A 17,341-nucleotide genomic window follows, 5' to 3' on the forward strand; every position below is an offset into this window, starting at 1 on the left:
TTGCAATGCACAGTTGTCAAATCCTCATCCTTTGATTCATTTCTTATGTCCATAAATAAAATAACAAAAAGTTCACGGATCTGTTCTCCTTTAAATTATTATTGTTGTATTAATAATCACATGTTATCATTTAAATCATTGTAATTATGTGCATTATTGAAGTGGTTCTCAACCTTTTTTAACCAAGTAGGCTACCTCAGAAATTACCACCATATTTAAGTATGAGAGGAAGGGAGCCCTGCCAGTGGAGAAGCACTGCATGCATGCATTAGAATAACAATGTATATGGGGGCTGGGAGGTGCAATACCAGCGGCATGCCATCAGCGTGCCGTGCAAGGGCCGCTGGCTGTGTACGCTGGTGCCGCCAGCGGACCGCCAGCGAGCCACCCCGGCGGACTGCTGTTTCACCGATTAGCGCGACCGCAGCGGAGCCGCTGCGGCTGCCGACGGTGGCCCGCCGAATTGGTCTCCGGCTTGCCGCCGGCAGCCCGCCCATGATCTGCTAGCTGGGGGTAGATCTCAATTTTGTGTAATGGTAACACAACCTGCAATTGTATAACATTTCAATATTGGACCAAATAAAACATCAAATGAAAACACCACCCTATGTGAAACATATATGTAATCCTGGGTCTATATATACCCCTCGTCGATTTAACGTGATTTAGGTAAGTGACAGCGTAACGCGCTTCTACGCTTCTACCGGCATCTCCTACTGTGATGTCCGCTCCAATAAATTGGCTCTACTTCACATTTTAGTTTTACAATAAAAAACACATTTATGCAATGACTTTACATAATGTAGGCTATATTTATGTGCATCATCCTACCTGCAGCAGGAGAGAGAAAACTTTATAATAGCCTATTACTGTATAGCCTGGATGACGTTAGCTAATGCTACCCAGCCTTACATTGGTATATGCTGTATTTAGCTTGTGGTATTATGTAGGCTACAATAATATTGTATAGCTGACTAGACAGAGGAGTTTATCTGGAATCAGTGTGACAAGATCCCTGCTGCTAGCTTGTCTGCCTTTCTGTGTCAGAGTATCTAGCTACATTATCTGCATTACATGCTACACCATGCAAATATATTTCGATATAATTCAAACAATTAGCCCACTGTACTACTGGACTGTGTATTGCTGTGAATAAGTTAGATTTGATTGTGTAAAGTGTTACATGTTATATTTTTAACTGAGCTTTGCAGAATTACCTCAACACAATTGTGTTGTGTATCAGCTTTAAATATCCAATATATACAGCATTAAACAAACGACCAGCAGCATTCAAATGTGCAAAAACGTTATATTTATTGAAATGTGGTGATCTCATGTCACATTACATAATGTTATGCCCAAATGGTCTACTGCCCAGAAGCGTCACTTTACATGTTTGGTAGGGAATTATTTTAATTATGTTAAACCAGCGTTTATCTTCCATAATGCATTAAATCATAATCACAATGCTATGAAGACATTAGCTGATCACCACAGAGCAGCACAGACAAGTTTATCAGACAATTTCGCCATAAAATGTGTCCAGGTGATCAGCTCTGAAGCCCTGGCTTGTATGGTCCGCTAAAATCCGATTTCGATAACGCTAGGTGTTATTTTGATCAACAGACCTCAACCTCAACAGCTGTTTTCACTTGAATTTCCTCACGTAGTTGCATAGCCATATAGCTAGCCAGCTAGTAGCTAGCTCGGGAGCTATGCTTTAGAGAGGCCAAATGCTAACGGCTAGGTAGTGCTAAGCCGCTGCAGCTGTTACACGTCATTGACAAAGACGCACTCTCTGATTGGCCGATCACGGCAGGACTGATGTTGGCAGTCATGCCGTCACTCATTGGCTGCGGGTCTGCGGGAGTCTTTCAATCGCCGCGGAAATCGTTGTGAATGGCCCGGAGTCTAGACGCTAGTGACTGGGAACTGAGAGAGCAGGTCACGTGGTGGCTGGGTTTACCTAGGCTAGGATAGACCCCCGGCTCCTGAGCTGCTTCCGCACCGACCCTACGCCGCTGAGGTTTCTCAACTGGAAACTCAAGCCACCAGAACCAGAGGCTCCTCACTACCGCAGTAGCTGGGTAGACCCCCGGCCCCTGAGCGGCTCCCGCGCTGACCTCACGCCGCTGAGTTTCCTCAACTGGAAACTCAAGCCCCCAGAGGCCACTGCAGCTCACTACAGCAGTTGCTGGGTAGACCCCCAGCTCCCACACACATCCTGGCCAATGAGGACAGTCACCAAATCTTGGCTCTTGTGATGTACGGGACTGGACAACGGCGTGCGGACCCGTGCCTACACCCGGCCGGTGGCCAGGCGGACCACAGCCCCCCTCACTCCCAGAATAATCAACTAAGCCCTGCCTATACCAGGTGGGACTAGAGGGCCATTCCGGCCATTTCTGGAAGAATACAGATTCCCCACAGGAATCTGGGAGCGGCTGTAGAAAAGGGCCCATAATGGCCCACCGTCAGGCCTGTTCTTGGGGCAGTCGATGCCCACCAGCCGGCGCGCCAACGACGTAATGACGATGACATCATCAACGATGACAATGATGTCATAGCATAGAGTTCACCTGTGAGGTCATCGGCGATGTCAGACATAACACAGATGATGTCATAGCTCCCTCGAACGTTGTGACATCACCAATGACGTGATGTCATACACCAAAACGTGGGGATATAAACAAGGTGTTCTGTGACGCTATGCTTGATTCGCGAGATTCCTTCTACTTCCATACTTCTTCAGGTATTCTTACTCCCTACTATCCTTCATAATGTCAACCATTAGCACAACCAAATCCGGACCCGAGCTGAGTCCTGGCTATCTTACAACCAGCCAGGCCCTGATGACCGACTGCCTTACACGCAGCCAGGACACCAGTGGAATCTTAACCGCGTCCCAGGACCGACATCTCGGTCCCTATCTCCATCCCCGTGATTCTGATCGATCACAGCCCGTGAGCCCTCATCCACGATCCAGCACACTTCACGAGGCAAGCCCCAAAGCTTCGCCCCCAGCAAGCTCACAAGCTTCGCTACAAGTTGATTGCGATTCTGACCGATCACTCTTGGTCACTGGCTGCCTTACACCCAGCCAGGCCAGGCCCAGGCCACTTCACGCATCACCCGAGGCAAGCCCACAAGCTTCGCTACAATGTCCATGTCTGTTCAGCATACTCGACTTCTTCTTCTACTGTCATATGTCTGTTCAGCACACTCAACTTCTTCTTCTACTGTCATATATCATGTCTGTTCAGCACACTCAACTTCTTCTTCTACTGTCATAAAACCAGACCTTGTAGGCTACAGACACACACGTCTCAGAGAATCTCTTAAAGGGACAGTGCTCTATACATGCAACTTGCTCTAGCAAAATGTAACACTTATTCTGTAGCTTTGTGAATGTCTAATTTAAGCAGTAAGTATTTCTAGAATAACAAAAGAATAGTATCAATAGTCTGATGCAGAGCAATCTAGTAAGAGAGTGGCGTCAGTGGAGGTCCAAAATGCGTGATTCATTAGCCAATGAACAGCCAGGAAGGGGTACTTTTGCATGCTAAAATGAAGCTGATAACGTACAATTTGATTCTTTAAAAAAAAATCCTTTCAAAGTACAACACAAACTCCATTTGGCTGCAACTCGACAGTGCTGTTTAATCCAGGACCTTACTTCCTGGAACTCTTGATAGTAAAAAACCATTGGAGTGAATGGAGATGTCGCGACTCTTATACGGCTCTGGTCTGATGTAAACATGAATTCAAAACAATGTGTCAGTTATGTTTTTTTTCTAGAATGCAACAGTAGCACCACATTATAATAATTGTCAATATATGTATGCTTTTCTTTGTTTTCCTGTCCTGTGTCCTGTGTACATTGTTAAAATTGAAAATAAAATAAAACATATACGTATAAAAAATCGACAGACGAAGCTGAATTGATGAATTGTTGAATGTCAACTAATAAGCTCTTGATACATTACTATGTGCCGACAGGCCGCAATGCCGATAGCCCACAAGCAGAACCAGCTGAGCGAGGCGGCGTGCAGCGTGTCGGTGGACCGGCTGGATCTAAGCTCTCCCAGCCCCCACGCCTAAACCTATAACCTCCCCCAGACCCTAACCCTAACCTCTCCTACCCCCCCACGCCTAAACCTAACCTCCCCCAGACCCTAACCCTAAACCTAACCTTTCCCACCCCCCACGCCTAAACCTAAGGTCGGCATTGCGGGTGGTCGGCATAGCGGGTGGACACCGTTACTAATACTCTGTAGACTATCTGTAGGTGGACTATCCAAGTAAAGTGTTACAGGCAATGTACACCAGATATGTTGCGGCTGCGTTGCGGATCCGGCTGACAGATCGACTCTCGCCCATGTTAATTGATGGGCAATACATGTGGTACGGAAAAATTACCGACCTGTTCTATTTTTGTCGGATCCTGCATACGTCTACATGAGTGTACCACATCTGTTCCGGATGCGGTGTACATTAGCCCTTACCCTTTTTTTTTTCTTTTTGCACCAGATTCATTCCAGACCCCTGAAAAGTGTTTTGGCAGATTTTGGAGGTGATCGGAGCAACGGTGTGCCTTGAAACTCTGGACGGACAGACAGCTCTCCAATTATAGTAGTATAATTAACCTGCCTGCCTGTCTGTCTGCCTGTCGGATCCGTTAACAGACAGATAATTAGATCTATAATAGATAGATCAGTAATTACAGTTACAGTAAACTGTTGATCTATGGTTAATACTGTAGATCTGTAACAGAGATTATAGCTAGATAACTTCATGATAATTACTGCATGGTGGATGTAATTCTCCATGATGCTCTTTGGCTCTGCCACCAGCAACCTTTAGGCTGGGCTGTCTGCTTGGCAACAGGTGATGCTGGTCATGTGATCAGTGTGTGGCGCCTACATTGGTTTTTCTAGCAGGACTCAGTTTGAGTGTGTCAGTTGGTGAACTCAGAGGAACATGGCTTCATCTGTTCTGCTCTGCTCCCTCTTCTTCATCAGCCTGTCTGGAGCAGGTAGGGTCAATACAACAATACCTGATCAATAACTAGCTCATAGATCATACTGTCAATCTGTCTAGAGCAATAGGATCAATAACCGCAACTCATCAATAGGTTTATAGATAACACTCTTCAGTTTGAATGGAAATTATATTTATATCTGTGAAAGTAACAGGCTGATTTTGTTTTTGTCTTTGATCTCCAGCTGGATTTGAGGAATTTATGATGGTTCGGTGTGTATTCAACTCCACTGAGCTGAAGGACACTGAGTACATACGTTCTTGGTATTTCAACAAGATCGAAGACGTCAGGTTCAGCAGCAGTGTGGGAACATTTGTTGGCTACACTGAACCTGGTATGGTCTATGCAAAGAACTGGAACAAAGATGCTGCATTCCTGGCAGGTGAAAAGGTTCAGAAGGAGGTCTACTGCAAACACAACATTGAGATGGACTACCAATCTGCTCTGACTAAGTCAGGTGAGCTGCTGTTCTCTACATCAACATCATGACATAAACCTCAACAATAACAAACACATCACTGATTAAAATAATTACTGTAGAGCTCTCAGTCTTTGAATTTAATTAAATGAATTCAGTTGGAAATATATTCTGTCAGATTTTAGTGTTTCTACTGTTTAGTTTAAATTAAGTTTATCTTCATCGAGAAATACATTATATGAACTACTTCTATCTGTGTCTGCTGTCAAACTGTTTCCTTCTATAAAATATTTATATTGATTTATACTTTATCTATTGATCAGTCAAATCCATGGAAAAATATATTATTCAGGAGATTGGTACTGAAGTATTTTAATAGTTTCTCAGTATGTATGGGCCTATATGCAAAGATTACTTCAGTTTAAATAAAACTTTAAAATAACATTACATGGAAAAATTACATTTATTACGAAAAGTCTGTCATAATAATAAATTCATAATATTGTTTGTTGTCCATAAACTCTGAATCAGATTCAGCTCAGTGATGCCATCTGATGGCCAAACACTGATATTGCAACTACTAGTCCTATTACTGCAGAGGTTCTCAAGCGTTTTTGTCATGCCCTAGCCTGGTTAAAACCATTGGGATCCGTGAAGTGAGTTTAACTTAATTGAAATAGCATCAAGATCATGACCATTCCTCTCACCTTTCTTTCAGAAATATATGGTTTATGCAAATAAAAAAGCAACTTCCACTTCCACTTTGTCAAACCACTTTTTTATGTAAATGGAAAATAAAATAGAAACTTGACATTTGTCACTAGATTGCTCCATCAGTCTGTGTGCTTTAAAAAAAATAAAGTAACATCAAATAATGTGCAATCACTTTGCTGGAACAATAACAATGGTAATCTTTGCAATAACAACAACAACAACAGCAACAACAACAACAACAACAACAACAACAACAACAACAACAACAACAACAAGAATACTAATAGTGCTAATATTAGAGATCCAAAGTCGACGTCACTTCCTGCTTCAGCATGCGTACCATGCATATTTTCTCATAGATATTTAGGAAAATGCTTATACAAATAGTTTAACTTATTCAAACCAAACCAAACGATAGAAGAGACCATAGAACATTTCACTTGGACCAAAACAAAAACAAAAAACCCCTTTTTTCTATGGGCTCTCCTATCAAAACATTCTCACTTCCAACATTGAGTCCTTGTCCTCACTTCCAGAAGAGAAAGCCCCCTCTCAGAGCACGACGATGCGGCCTGAAAGGATAGTAACATGGAGGGTGGGAGCAAGGTGTGGTGGTGGGAGAGGTCAAGTTTAGGTGTGGGGGGTGGGAGAGGTTAGGTTTAGGCATGGGGGGTAGGAGAGGGGTGGGAGAGGTTATGTTTAGGCGTGGGGGGAGGGAGAGGTTAAGTTTAGGCATCAGGGGTGGGAGAGGTAACATTTAGGCATGGGGGTTAATGTTAGGGGGGAGACCCCGCTGCCCCTGACATGGTTCTCCGACCATCCGACAAGGAGACCAACCTCTCCCACCCTCCATGTTACTAACCTCTCTGCCCGCATTGTTGCTCTCTGACAAGAGGGGGCTACATTTCTCTTCTGGAAGTAATATATATTATAAGCATTTTACGAAATATCTATGGGAAAATAAATGGCGGATGAAAGGTCTCTGGTACTGGAGGATTTATTCAAAGTCAATAAAAACATCCCACAGAGTCCCACTTCAGTTGAAATTCATACAGAGTAAGCCCAGAGCAAATATCAGCTCTGTGTCTTATAGAGTAATAGCCCCCACCTACATGTACGTTTCCAGGAAGTCTGATGACTTCAGTTTAATTCAACCTTTACTGGCTGGGTAGAGAACAAAGATATCTGCTTCCCTCCCACACGAACACAAGCTCATGGGAGAGGAAAGCAGAACATCCCTGACTCATCCAAGTGGATCATCAGCAGGTTTCGTGTGAAAGGGTCACTCATTAACACTGAATACCTTAATTAACAATGAGAAACATAATTTTCACTCACACTATACCCCCCCCCCCCACACACACACACACACACACACACACACTCGTGTCATACCTCTGCGGTCGCCCCACACTTTGAAAAACACTGCATTACTGTAACATTGTGTCCTCCAGCTACATCCTCTTTTAGGATGAGCTCAGTGACGCCCCCTGGTGGGAAACACACTGCCATGATAATGATAACAACAACAACAACAACAACAAATAATAATAAATATAGCCGCAAGCGGCCACTACAATTACTGGTTCAAGTCTTTTCCCAACTGCAGTGAAATCACAAAAAGTGGCAGTGGTTCTGGTACAATAGTATATGTGCCAAGTTTCACCATCATTGAACCAACGTGGCGTTTACGGCCGTTATTGTGTTAGGCCACACCCATTTGTGCTGTCTGCGGCGCCCCTTTTTGCTCAAATCGCACAATAGCATGTCAGAAATGCCATTCCAGATAAGACTGAGAAGTTTGGGACCGATTATGCGAATGGACTTGATTTACCGCTGTTACATGGTTACGCCATAGACGTAAGATATAAAATGATTACATTCCCTCAAATAAGTTGTCAAACGAGTGTATTTATTGCGTCAGAGTTTTAACGAGGAAATGCGAAAGCTGCAACAATCAGTCACGTTCTAGACCGGACCTTGCACCCATAATTATTTTACAGCGGGGCATTCAAAAATAAGGTGGATACTAAGAATGAGAAGTGTCCGTGTGTGTGTGTGTGTGTGTGTGTGTGTGTGTGTGTGTGTGTGCGTGTGTGTGTGTCCGTGTGTGTGTGTGTGTGTGTGTGTATGTGTGTGTGTGTGTGGTGTGTGTGTGTGTGTGTGTGTGTGTGTGTGTGTGTGTGTGTGTGTGTGTGTGTGTGTGTGTGTGTGTGTGTGCGTGTGTGCGTGAGCAGAATTTCGTCCGGCCACGGCTATGCAGTTTTCTGTGCGATTGGGCTCAAACTTTCAGGAAGTGTAAACAGCACCCCTGCGGGTGACCTGACGGAGCCTGTTTCTTTTAATTAGGTGATTATCCTAATTACCTAATGATGTGATGCATCAGTGATGATGTCATCATCAGTGATGATGTCATCCTTCCTGGTGCCAATAGGGCGTATGCGACGTGCAGCGGGCGAGCTGCGTATGCAACGTGCAGCGGGCGAGCTGCAGGGCGGGCAAGGCGAGTGGGCTCGCCTAGGAATTGAGCGCGCATAGTGCGTGAGATTGTAATAATAATAATATCACTGTGTCCTACAGCTACACCCTCTACACCCATGCTGAGCTCAGTGATGCCCTCTGGTGGGAGACACACAGCCATGCTGATCTGCAGCGTCTACAACTTCTACCCAAAACAAATCCGTGTGACCTGGCTGAGAGACGAAAAGGAAGTCACCTCTGATGTAACTTCCACTGATGAGATGCCGGACGGGGACTGGTACTACCAGATCCACTCCCACCTGGAGTACACCCCCAGGTGAGTCCAGATCCACCTGGAGTACACCCCCAGGTGAGTCCAGATCCACCTGGTGTACATACCCAGGTGAGACCAGATCCACTAGAGTACACCCCCAGGTGAGTCCATATCCACCTGGAGTACACCCCCAGGTGAGTCCAGATCCACCTGGTGTACACCCCCAGGTGAGTCCAGATCCACCTGGTGTACACCCCCAGGTGAGTCCAGAATCCACCTGGAGTACACCCCCAGGTGAGTCCAGATCCACTGTAGTACACCCCCAGGAGGTGAGTCCAGATCCACTGTAGTACACCCCCAGGTGAGTCCAGATCCACTGAGTCCAGATCCACTGTAGTACACCCCCAGGTGAGTCCAGATCCACCTGGAGTACATACCCAGGTGAGTCCAGATCCACTAGAGTACACCCCCAGGTGAGTCCAGATCCACCTGGAGTACACCCCCAGGTGAGTCCAGATCCACCTGGAGTACACCCCCAGGTGAGTCCAGATCCACTAGAGTACACCCCCAGGTGAGTCCAGATCCACTAGAGTACAATTCAGATAGTACATGCAAAAATGTGGGTCAACCTCACACAAATTGCAACAGAAACTCTTTCAACTGTTCTAGTCTCAGAAATATGTAATTTCTAACAGATACAGTGAAACGCCAATAAAATCCAAGTGGTGGAAAGTATTGAAAATCACATAATTATGATCCTACCAATATTCAAATAGAATAGGCGAAAATGACACATGCCTGCAAACCTGCATTTTCTGTATTTGTTGTTTTTGTATAAGATTAGCATGGGCCTGTCTGTAAAGGGGAGACTTGTGTGTAGATAAAACCCATTCTTCTTCAGGTATCTTGACGTGAGAGGTCAAGGGCCCCCTTTGAAAATGGCCATGCCCGTTTTTCCCTCCCCAAAATTAGGAGCGTTATTTAGCCCCCTTTAGGTCTTCTAGTTTCTTGTGATACTATAAAGGATCCAGCTATACAGCCTCTGAAAGATGGTAATGTCGGCCCACATCCACCACTTTTGCCGTGAAAAACTGTGTGTGTGTGTGTGTGTGTGTGTGTGTGTGTGTGTGTGTGTGTGTGTGTGTGTGTGTGTGTGTGTGTGTGTGTGTGTGTGTGTGTGTGTGTGTGTGTGTGTGTGTGTGTGTGTGTGTGGGGACGGAGACAAAATCTGGATTTATTTGATGGACACTCTGGTTAGCCCCAGACTTATCTGTCTTACCACAGGTCATGTAGAGAGTCTCATGTAGGTCTCAGTTTCTACTATAAAATGTTGGTCTGGAGCCATTTCCTCTGGATAACTGATGATGTCATCAGGATGATCCATCTCCGTGCTCGTCAGTAAGACAGAAATTAGCAGCCGGTGTGAGACGAGGACAAAACCTAGTATATGAAGTGTGTGTGTGTGTGTGTGTGTGTGTGTGTGTGTGTGTGTGTGTGTGTGTGTGTGTGTGTGCGTGTGTGTGTGTGTGTGTGTGTGTGTGTGTGTGTGTGTGTGCGTGTGCGTGTGCGTGTGTGTGTGTCTGTGTGTGTGTGTGTGTGTTGAACAGGTCTGGAGAGAAGATCTCCTGCATGGTGGAGCACTATAGCCTGCTCGAGCCTGTGATCCAGGACTGGGGTAACTACCTGTCTGTCTGTCTGTCTACCTGACTGTCTGTGTCTCTACCTGTCTGTCTGTGTCTCTGCCTGTCTGTCTGTGTCTCTGCCTGTCTGTCTGTATCTCTGCCTGTCTGTCTGTCTGTGTCTCTGCCTGGCTGTCTGTCTCTCTACCTGTCTGTCTGTCTGTCTCCCTACCTGTCTGTCTGTGTCTCTGCCTGTCTGTCTCTCTACCTGCCTGTCTGTCTGTCTGTCTGTCTGTCTCTCTACCTGCCTGTCTGTTTGTCTCTCTACCTGTCTGTCTGTCTGTCTGTCTCCCTACCTGTCCGTCTGTCTCTCTACCTGTCTGTCTGTCTGTCTCTCTACCTGTCTGTCTGTGTCTCTGCCTGTCTGTCTGTGTCTCTGCCTACCTGTCTGTCTGTCTCTCTACCTGTCTGTATGTCTCTCTACCTGTCTGTCTGTGTCTCTGCCTACCTGTCTGTCTGTCTCTCTACCTGTCTGTATGTCTCTCTACCTGTCTGTCTGTGTCTCTGCCTGTCTGTCTGTGTCTCTGCCTGTCTGTCTGTGTGTCTCTCTACCTGTCTGTCTGTCTGTCTGTCTGTCTGTCTGTCTGTCTGTCTCTATACCTGTCTGTGTCTCTGCCTGTCTGTCTGTGTCTCTGCCTGTCTGTCTGTTGACCTGTCTCTCTCTCAACAGATCCGTCGATGCCGGAGTCGGAGAGAAACAAGGTGGCCATCGGAGCCTCTGGACTGGCTCTGGGTCTGATCTTACCTCTGGCTGGATTCATCTTCTACAGGAGGAAGGCCCAAGGTCAGTCCACTAGACCAGTTCACCCAGTAAGCCCTCGTTCACACCATACGCCAAAGTCACGCTGAAGCAACGCTGAAGCCACGCAGTTTAATTTTGGCGTCCTTGTTAACAGGCGAGACCGCTCACACCAGCCGCATGCCACGCTGAAGCGATAGTTCAGGCTTCTGTTCTATTTTTCAAGCGTGCAGCGCGCTGAACCCGAGCTGCCAGGCATTAAGTCAATGCAAGTTGTGGGCGGGGGAAGGCAGCGCCGAGCGAGGCGCTGAGGAAAAGAGAGTGCTTCTTATGTGACCGGTTTAGCGTGACACTCAGCTTCTGCTCTGCTTCTGTATAGCACCCGGTGTGAACCAAGGCTAAGGCTGGATCCTCCTAGTGGCACCTCGTGGAATTTTGTGGAATCTCAGTGGAAGCCTCTGGTGATCTGTCAGCAGTTGCAGTCAACTAGGGCGGGGCCACATTTCTTGGTCTGTTTTCACGATGGTTGTTGAGCGACCACGTTCTTTTTGTTTTTCCTTCATTTTATGTCATTAATTCTGCCAAGGAGGTTATGATTTAGCATGTTTTGAAATAAAAAGGAACAAACATACACTCTTTACTAATCCTCCATTTTATTATTGCAAGAGTGAAATTGTGTTGTTTGCGTAAACACAGGTTTAAACATAATTGAGCAAACTTGTTAAGTAATAAATATTTTATTTGTGTCTTATCAAATATTTATTAATTTTATTTTCGAGCACAAAAAAACAGACCAAAGCTCTGTGTTATAATCTAGTGTCCCTCACAGCCACACAAACTCCATCCACACACACATTGAACCATTGCCACATTTGCCTGTGCAGATGCAGAGCTGATGCAAAGTTGACAGCGTGTAACGTTACAGTACAGATTAATATGTGCAACAAAGTATAAAGTATACAAAGTAGCGATGCATGATGATATCAGCACGAGCCGTCAAAGGCCTCGAAATAAAACATTGGCAGCAATCTGAAACAGCCACAAGACAAACTGAAACGACGCTTCAAAACCATGCCCAAATATGGGATGTTTTACGCAACCTAAGCTGAAGCAGTTATCCTATTCCGCCCAGCGATCTCTCACACATCCTGAAAAGCACTGTGTCTGCAGCTGACAGAAGCAGGCCGAGCAGTGTGCCGACTCAGCACAGGAGAGACGCGCCGCGCTCTGAAACCAGGCGGAAAGAAAGAAAGTAAGAAAGAAAGAAATGCATATCAGCATCGGCAATCAGCCAAAAAAGCTGGAAAACACTACTGGCCCTTCGGACATTGGCAAAAAAAATCTAACGTGCATTCCTGATACAACATAAAGACCACACAAGACCAAGAAAGCAGAGGAAAATGCCTCTGTGCAGCGGTGTGAGGGAGAGATTCACCCCGCTCTCAGAGAGGGGACATGTCGTGGTCACATTCTCATCTTGCCCGGCTGGGGCTTCTGGAGCTCGTTGTGTCGAGGTCTGGTGGCATATTTGATTGTGCTGAAATTCACACTATGTGAAGGTTCACAAAGCTGAAGTACCACTAGCTACCACTGAAGTACCACTAGCTGCTACTGAATAGCCTACCACTAGCTGCTACTGAAGTACCACTAGCTGTTACTGAAGAAGTACCACTAGCTGCTACTGAAGTACCACTAGCTGTTACTGAAGTACCACTAGCTGCTACTGAAGTACCACTAGCTGTTACTGAAGTACCACTAGCTGTTACTGAAGTACCACTAGCTACCACTGAAGTACCACTAGCTGTTACTGAAGTACCACTAGCTGTTACTGAAGTACCACTAGCTGCTACTGAAGTACCACTAGCTGCTACTGAAGTACCACTAGCTGTTACTGAAGTACCACTAGCTACCACTGAAGTACCACTAGCTGCCACTGAAGTACCACTAGCTGTTACTGAAGTACCACTAGCTGCTACTGAAGTACCACTAGCTGCCACTGACGTACCACTAGCTGTTACTGAAGTACCACTAGCTACCACTGAAGTACCACTAGCTGCCACTGACGTACCACTAGCTGTTACTGAAGTAGCTACCACTGAAGTACCACTAGCTACCACTGAAGTACCAGTAGCTGCTACTGAAGTGCCACTAGCTGCTACTGAAGTACCACTAGGCACTAGCTACTTCACAAGTGCCACTAGCTGCCACTGACTTCTTATATTACGGTTATTTGTGTGTTCAGCAGGATAATCTTCACAAACGTGAATCACTTTGATGACTTTTGAAACGCTTCAAAAGTCATCAAAGTTAACCACGGACCTTAGGCTATTTTATACATTTAAGTGAAATCTCCATTCTAAAACTCCATTACATTTCCCCCTGAAGCTCCAACATGTCGGGGACTTCCGCCTTCCAACTACAAAAATACGTCATCCCTGCGGTACTCTATCATTTTCTCCATAGACATTTTGAAAAATCCTTAGAAAGAGTTGTATACGGCTGGAACGAAGCCAGTGGCGTGCCGTCCATTAGGCGAACTAGGCAAATGCTAAGGGCGCTTGAGCCGTTAGCTCAAGCGCTATTATTATACTATTATTTTACAATAGTAGACAAAAAATAAGCACAACAACATCTTAAGTCTTTAAATAATAGTGAAATCATTTTTCTAATTCTGGCTTTCTGGCTGCCTGGGCTGCAGCACTTTCACTATGGTCCCTAATCCATACCACCCCACCCCCTGCACGGCCCCGCCCCCTTTTACCTGCTCAGAGCTTTTTCCCAGAGTGGGGGAGGGCGATTCTGAGCCTGCACTGCAGTGGTGGAATTCGCTGCGATATAATTTTTATTATATTTTCTTTGGGGGAGGGGGGGCACCAGCACAAATCTTGCCTAGGGCACCAACTTGGTCAGGCACGCCACTGAACGAAGCCAACCAGTCACCTACAGAATTGTGAGTGACCATAAAACATTTCCACTTGGAGCAACAACAAAAAAGAAAAAATATATATTTTTACTCCCCTGGGGAAAATGAATGGGGAATTCTCTTCCGGGTCTGGACACATCACGTGACTGTTGACCTCTATTACAGCATAATAACAGCAGTCTTCTTCTCTTGTGTTTAAATAAATAACAGCAGTCTTCTTCTCTTGTGTTAAATCAGGTCGGGTTCTGGTTCCCAATAACTGAGGTAGGAATCCTAAACTTGTTCTTCGTCTGATTCTCTCCTGGGAGGAAAAGTCAGCTGGAATTCAACCTGCGCTCTTGTGTTTTCAGTGCTGCCACCTGCTGGAGAGGAGGAGTTGGTGTTTCTGCTTCATGGCTGTGATACACTGCACATGTGCTGTGATGTACATGATGTAGGGCACATTGTGTTCTGTATGATATATGCATAAATATGGACTGTGACACAGACAATGTGACTCAAGTCATTTGGTCCCAAGTCATTTTCTCTTGGGCAAGTCAAGTTATAATTATTCATATTCATAATGTCAAACAAAAAAACGTTATGAAACTATATTTTTGGTGTTAATTTCTTCTCAATCAAAAAAGAAATTCCCTCCCCATCACTTTTAAACAAGCGAATTAAAGATTCCACCATACTGTGTGTGTGTGTGTGTGTGTGTGTGTGTGTGTGTGTGTGTGTGTGTGTGTGTGTGTGTGTGTGTGTGTGTGTGTGTGTGTGTGTGTGTGTGTGTGTGTGTGTGTGTAATCACCAGAAATAAAAAAAATATTCTATTGTGGGAGGGTGTAACGACTAATGATGGAGTGGGGGGGGGGGGGGAGTGAGCGAACATTTTTATATTTTACATTTAATATTTAAACTGAAAACACAATTTTTTAACACAAACGAACGAACAAAATTAACACAAATAAGTAATTCAAGTCATCATGTCTCCATGGCACGAGTGTAACGTCCAAGTCAAGTCTCGACTCAAGTCATTTATTTTCAAGTTGCAAGTCATTAAAACAGTGACTTGAGTCGACTTGAGTCCAAGTCACAATGACTCTAGTCCACATCTCTGCTGTGACATTTTACTGTGACATACGTAATGTACAGCACAACTGTCTAGTGATACAGCACATGTATGTAGCATGAACTATGTAGTATGTAGCGTGTCCTTCCTGTGTGACATCATTCACCTTCCTGTGTGACATCATTCACCTTCCTGTGTGACATCGTTCTCTTCCAGCGATTAACTTCCTCGAACTGACTCAGACTAATGGAAGACTTCTGTCCTTTAACTTCATCTGTAAAATCACACAATCAGCTGCTGCTTTGCTGCAATGTTAGAAGCCTTAGGTCTTCTGACTGTTAGATTATTATATTTCTACTGGAGTGAGATGTATTTTCCTACAATAAAGCTTTAGCTGAGACTCTCCTCATGTTTGTTTTTTTCATTTGACATGTCCTCATCATATTAATGATCGATGGAAAGGTCTCACATCATCGTTCGATTAGTTGTATATTTATTATATTCTCTGTGTGGTTGATTATGAGGCTCTCAGGTCCATATTTACAGCCCATTATTGATTCTAAACCCACCAACACACATCATTACTGTAATATTCCATATCTTTACATTGACTTCTGTGATCACACAACATGAAATACTGTCACAATCTCGGAGCTTACAGCTGCTTGGTTGAACAATTAACGTTTAGATTTTTAGTTATTACAACTATTCATTCAGGCCTTCTGATGTTGCTATGGTGCTTGTTTTGGCAAAATGCATTCAGCACATCAGCCAACTGCATTACTTTTAAAACATCGATTAGTTTGGTTGTGTTTCAAAAACTGTGGTGGGTTCTTTGTAAAGTCAATGTGTTTTTAACAGACATGTTATGTACCAAATACCATCCCATGAACTAGTATGTTCTCTCTAACATTTCTCTAAAGCAACGTCAAAGTAAACAGCACTGTGTTAGTTTTAACATTTAAGCTGACACAAAACAGGATGCATGGTTTTAAACCATCAGTTGCAAACAGTTGCGATTGTCCACAAGGTGTCAGTGTTGGATCATGTCTAGCTGGGGGGAAAAGGGATCACCATGAGATGAGCAAAAACACTTCAAAATGGGCCTTCTCACTCACTCTAATTATTCCCTCATTACATTTATGAAAAGGATGATCTCATCGAGACATTTTGCAGTTTAAAAACACACACACACACACACATACACACACACACACACACACACACACACACACACACACACACACACACACACACACACACACACACACATAAAACCCCCCACCCAAGATCCATTTCTTCATTGAGCTCTTTGGGGGCGGGGGGGGGGGGGGGGGGTTATAGAATCAAGGTGTCACCTCTAAGTGGAGCCTTCACCATTTCAATCCCATAAAGGGTAACTGGGGTGGGGGGGTTTAACCATGAACCATGTAGTTTAAAACATTTTTTCAATTGTTCTCAAAATGATCACTGTAAGCAGAATATTGATCACCATAACCAAATTATTTAAACAGCATGTGTATAGGAATGATTCGGGTCTTCGGGACCAAGCTTTTTGATCACTATAACCGTGATCACTATAAGCAGATCCCACTGTACTAGCCCAAAATTAGTTAAAGTCAAGAAAGGGAACCATGTGTGTATGCATGCTTTGCTTTTATGTCTTCTGCAGCAGTGCAAAAAACAAAATCTAAAAGCCATGAATTGTACCTGTAGCACATAATAGAAGGATAGTGCCCTGACTTTCTTTGGTAAATTAAATATTTTTCTCTTTCCCCTTATTAGCCTTGGATAAACTTGTTCTCACGTGGGGGCGGTGCTTTTTAAACTGGAATCATTTGTGTGTATGCTGTGTGGCCAATGAGACCAGCATCACTGATGGTGTCAGATTTATGACATCACTGATGATGTCACAGTGGTAATTACGACATCCTGATGATGTCATAGTGGGATTTTATCAGTGGGATTTATGACATCACTGATTATGTCACAGTTGGATTTATGACATCACTGGGATTTATGACATCACTGATGATGTCACA

The 17,341-nt window shown here is 44.6% G+C and overlaps 1 protein-coding gene across 2 annotated transcripts; it reads left to right on the forward strand.

Annotated features, from left to right (window-relative positions):
* Positions 1 to 4,958: 4,958 nt before the first annotated feature.
* LOC310789647 (H-2 class II histocompatibility antigen, E-S beta chain-like) lies at positions 4,959 to 15,704 on the forward strand. 2 transcript variants are annotated; one of them, XR_014553351.1, is made up of 8 exons: positions 4,959 to 5,035; positions 5,226 to 5,498; positions 8,754 to 8,970; positions 10,515 to 10,582; positions 11,257 to 11,370; positions 14,486 to 14,512; positions 14,599 to 14,974; positions 15,042 to 15,704. XR_014553351.1 is itself a non-coding variant. In XM_083651298.1 (7 exons), exons 1-6 carry the CDS (start codon positions 4,981 to 4,983, stop codon positions 14,509 to 14,511), a joined length of 753 nt encoding a protein of 250 aa, XP_083507424.1. In that variant the 5' UTR covers positions 4,959 to 4,980; the 3' UTR covers position 14,512; positions 14,599 to 15,704. The 2 variants fall into 2 exon arrangements, 1 of the variants encoding a protein (XP_083507424.1); XM_083651298.1 differs by having other exon boundaries at positions 14,599 to 15,704.
* Positions 15,705 to 17,341: the final 1,637 nt, after the last annotated feature.

This window comes from Poromitra crassiceps (assembly GCF_964638095.1).
Source record: "Poromitra crassiceps genome assembly, chromosome: 15".
NCBI lineage: Eukaryota > Metazoa > Chordata > Actinopteri > Beryciformes > Melamphaidae > Poromitra > Poromitra crassiceps.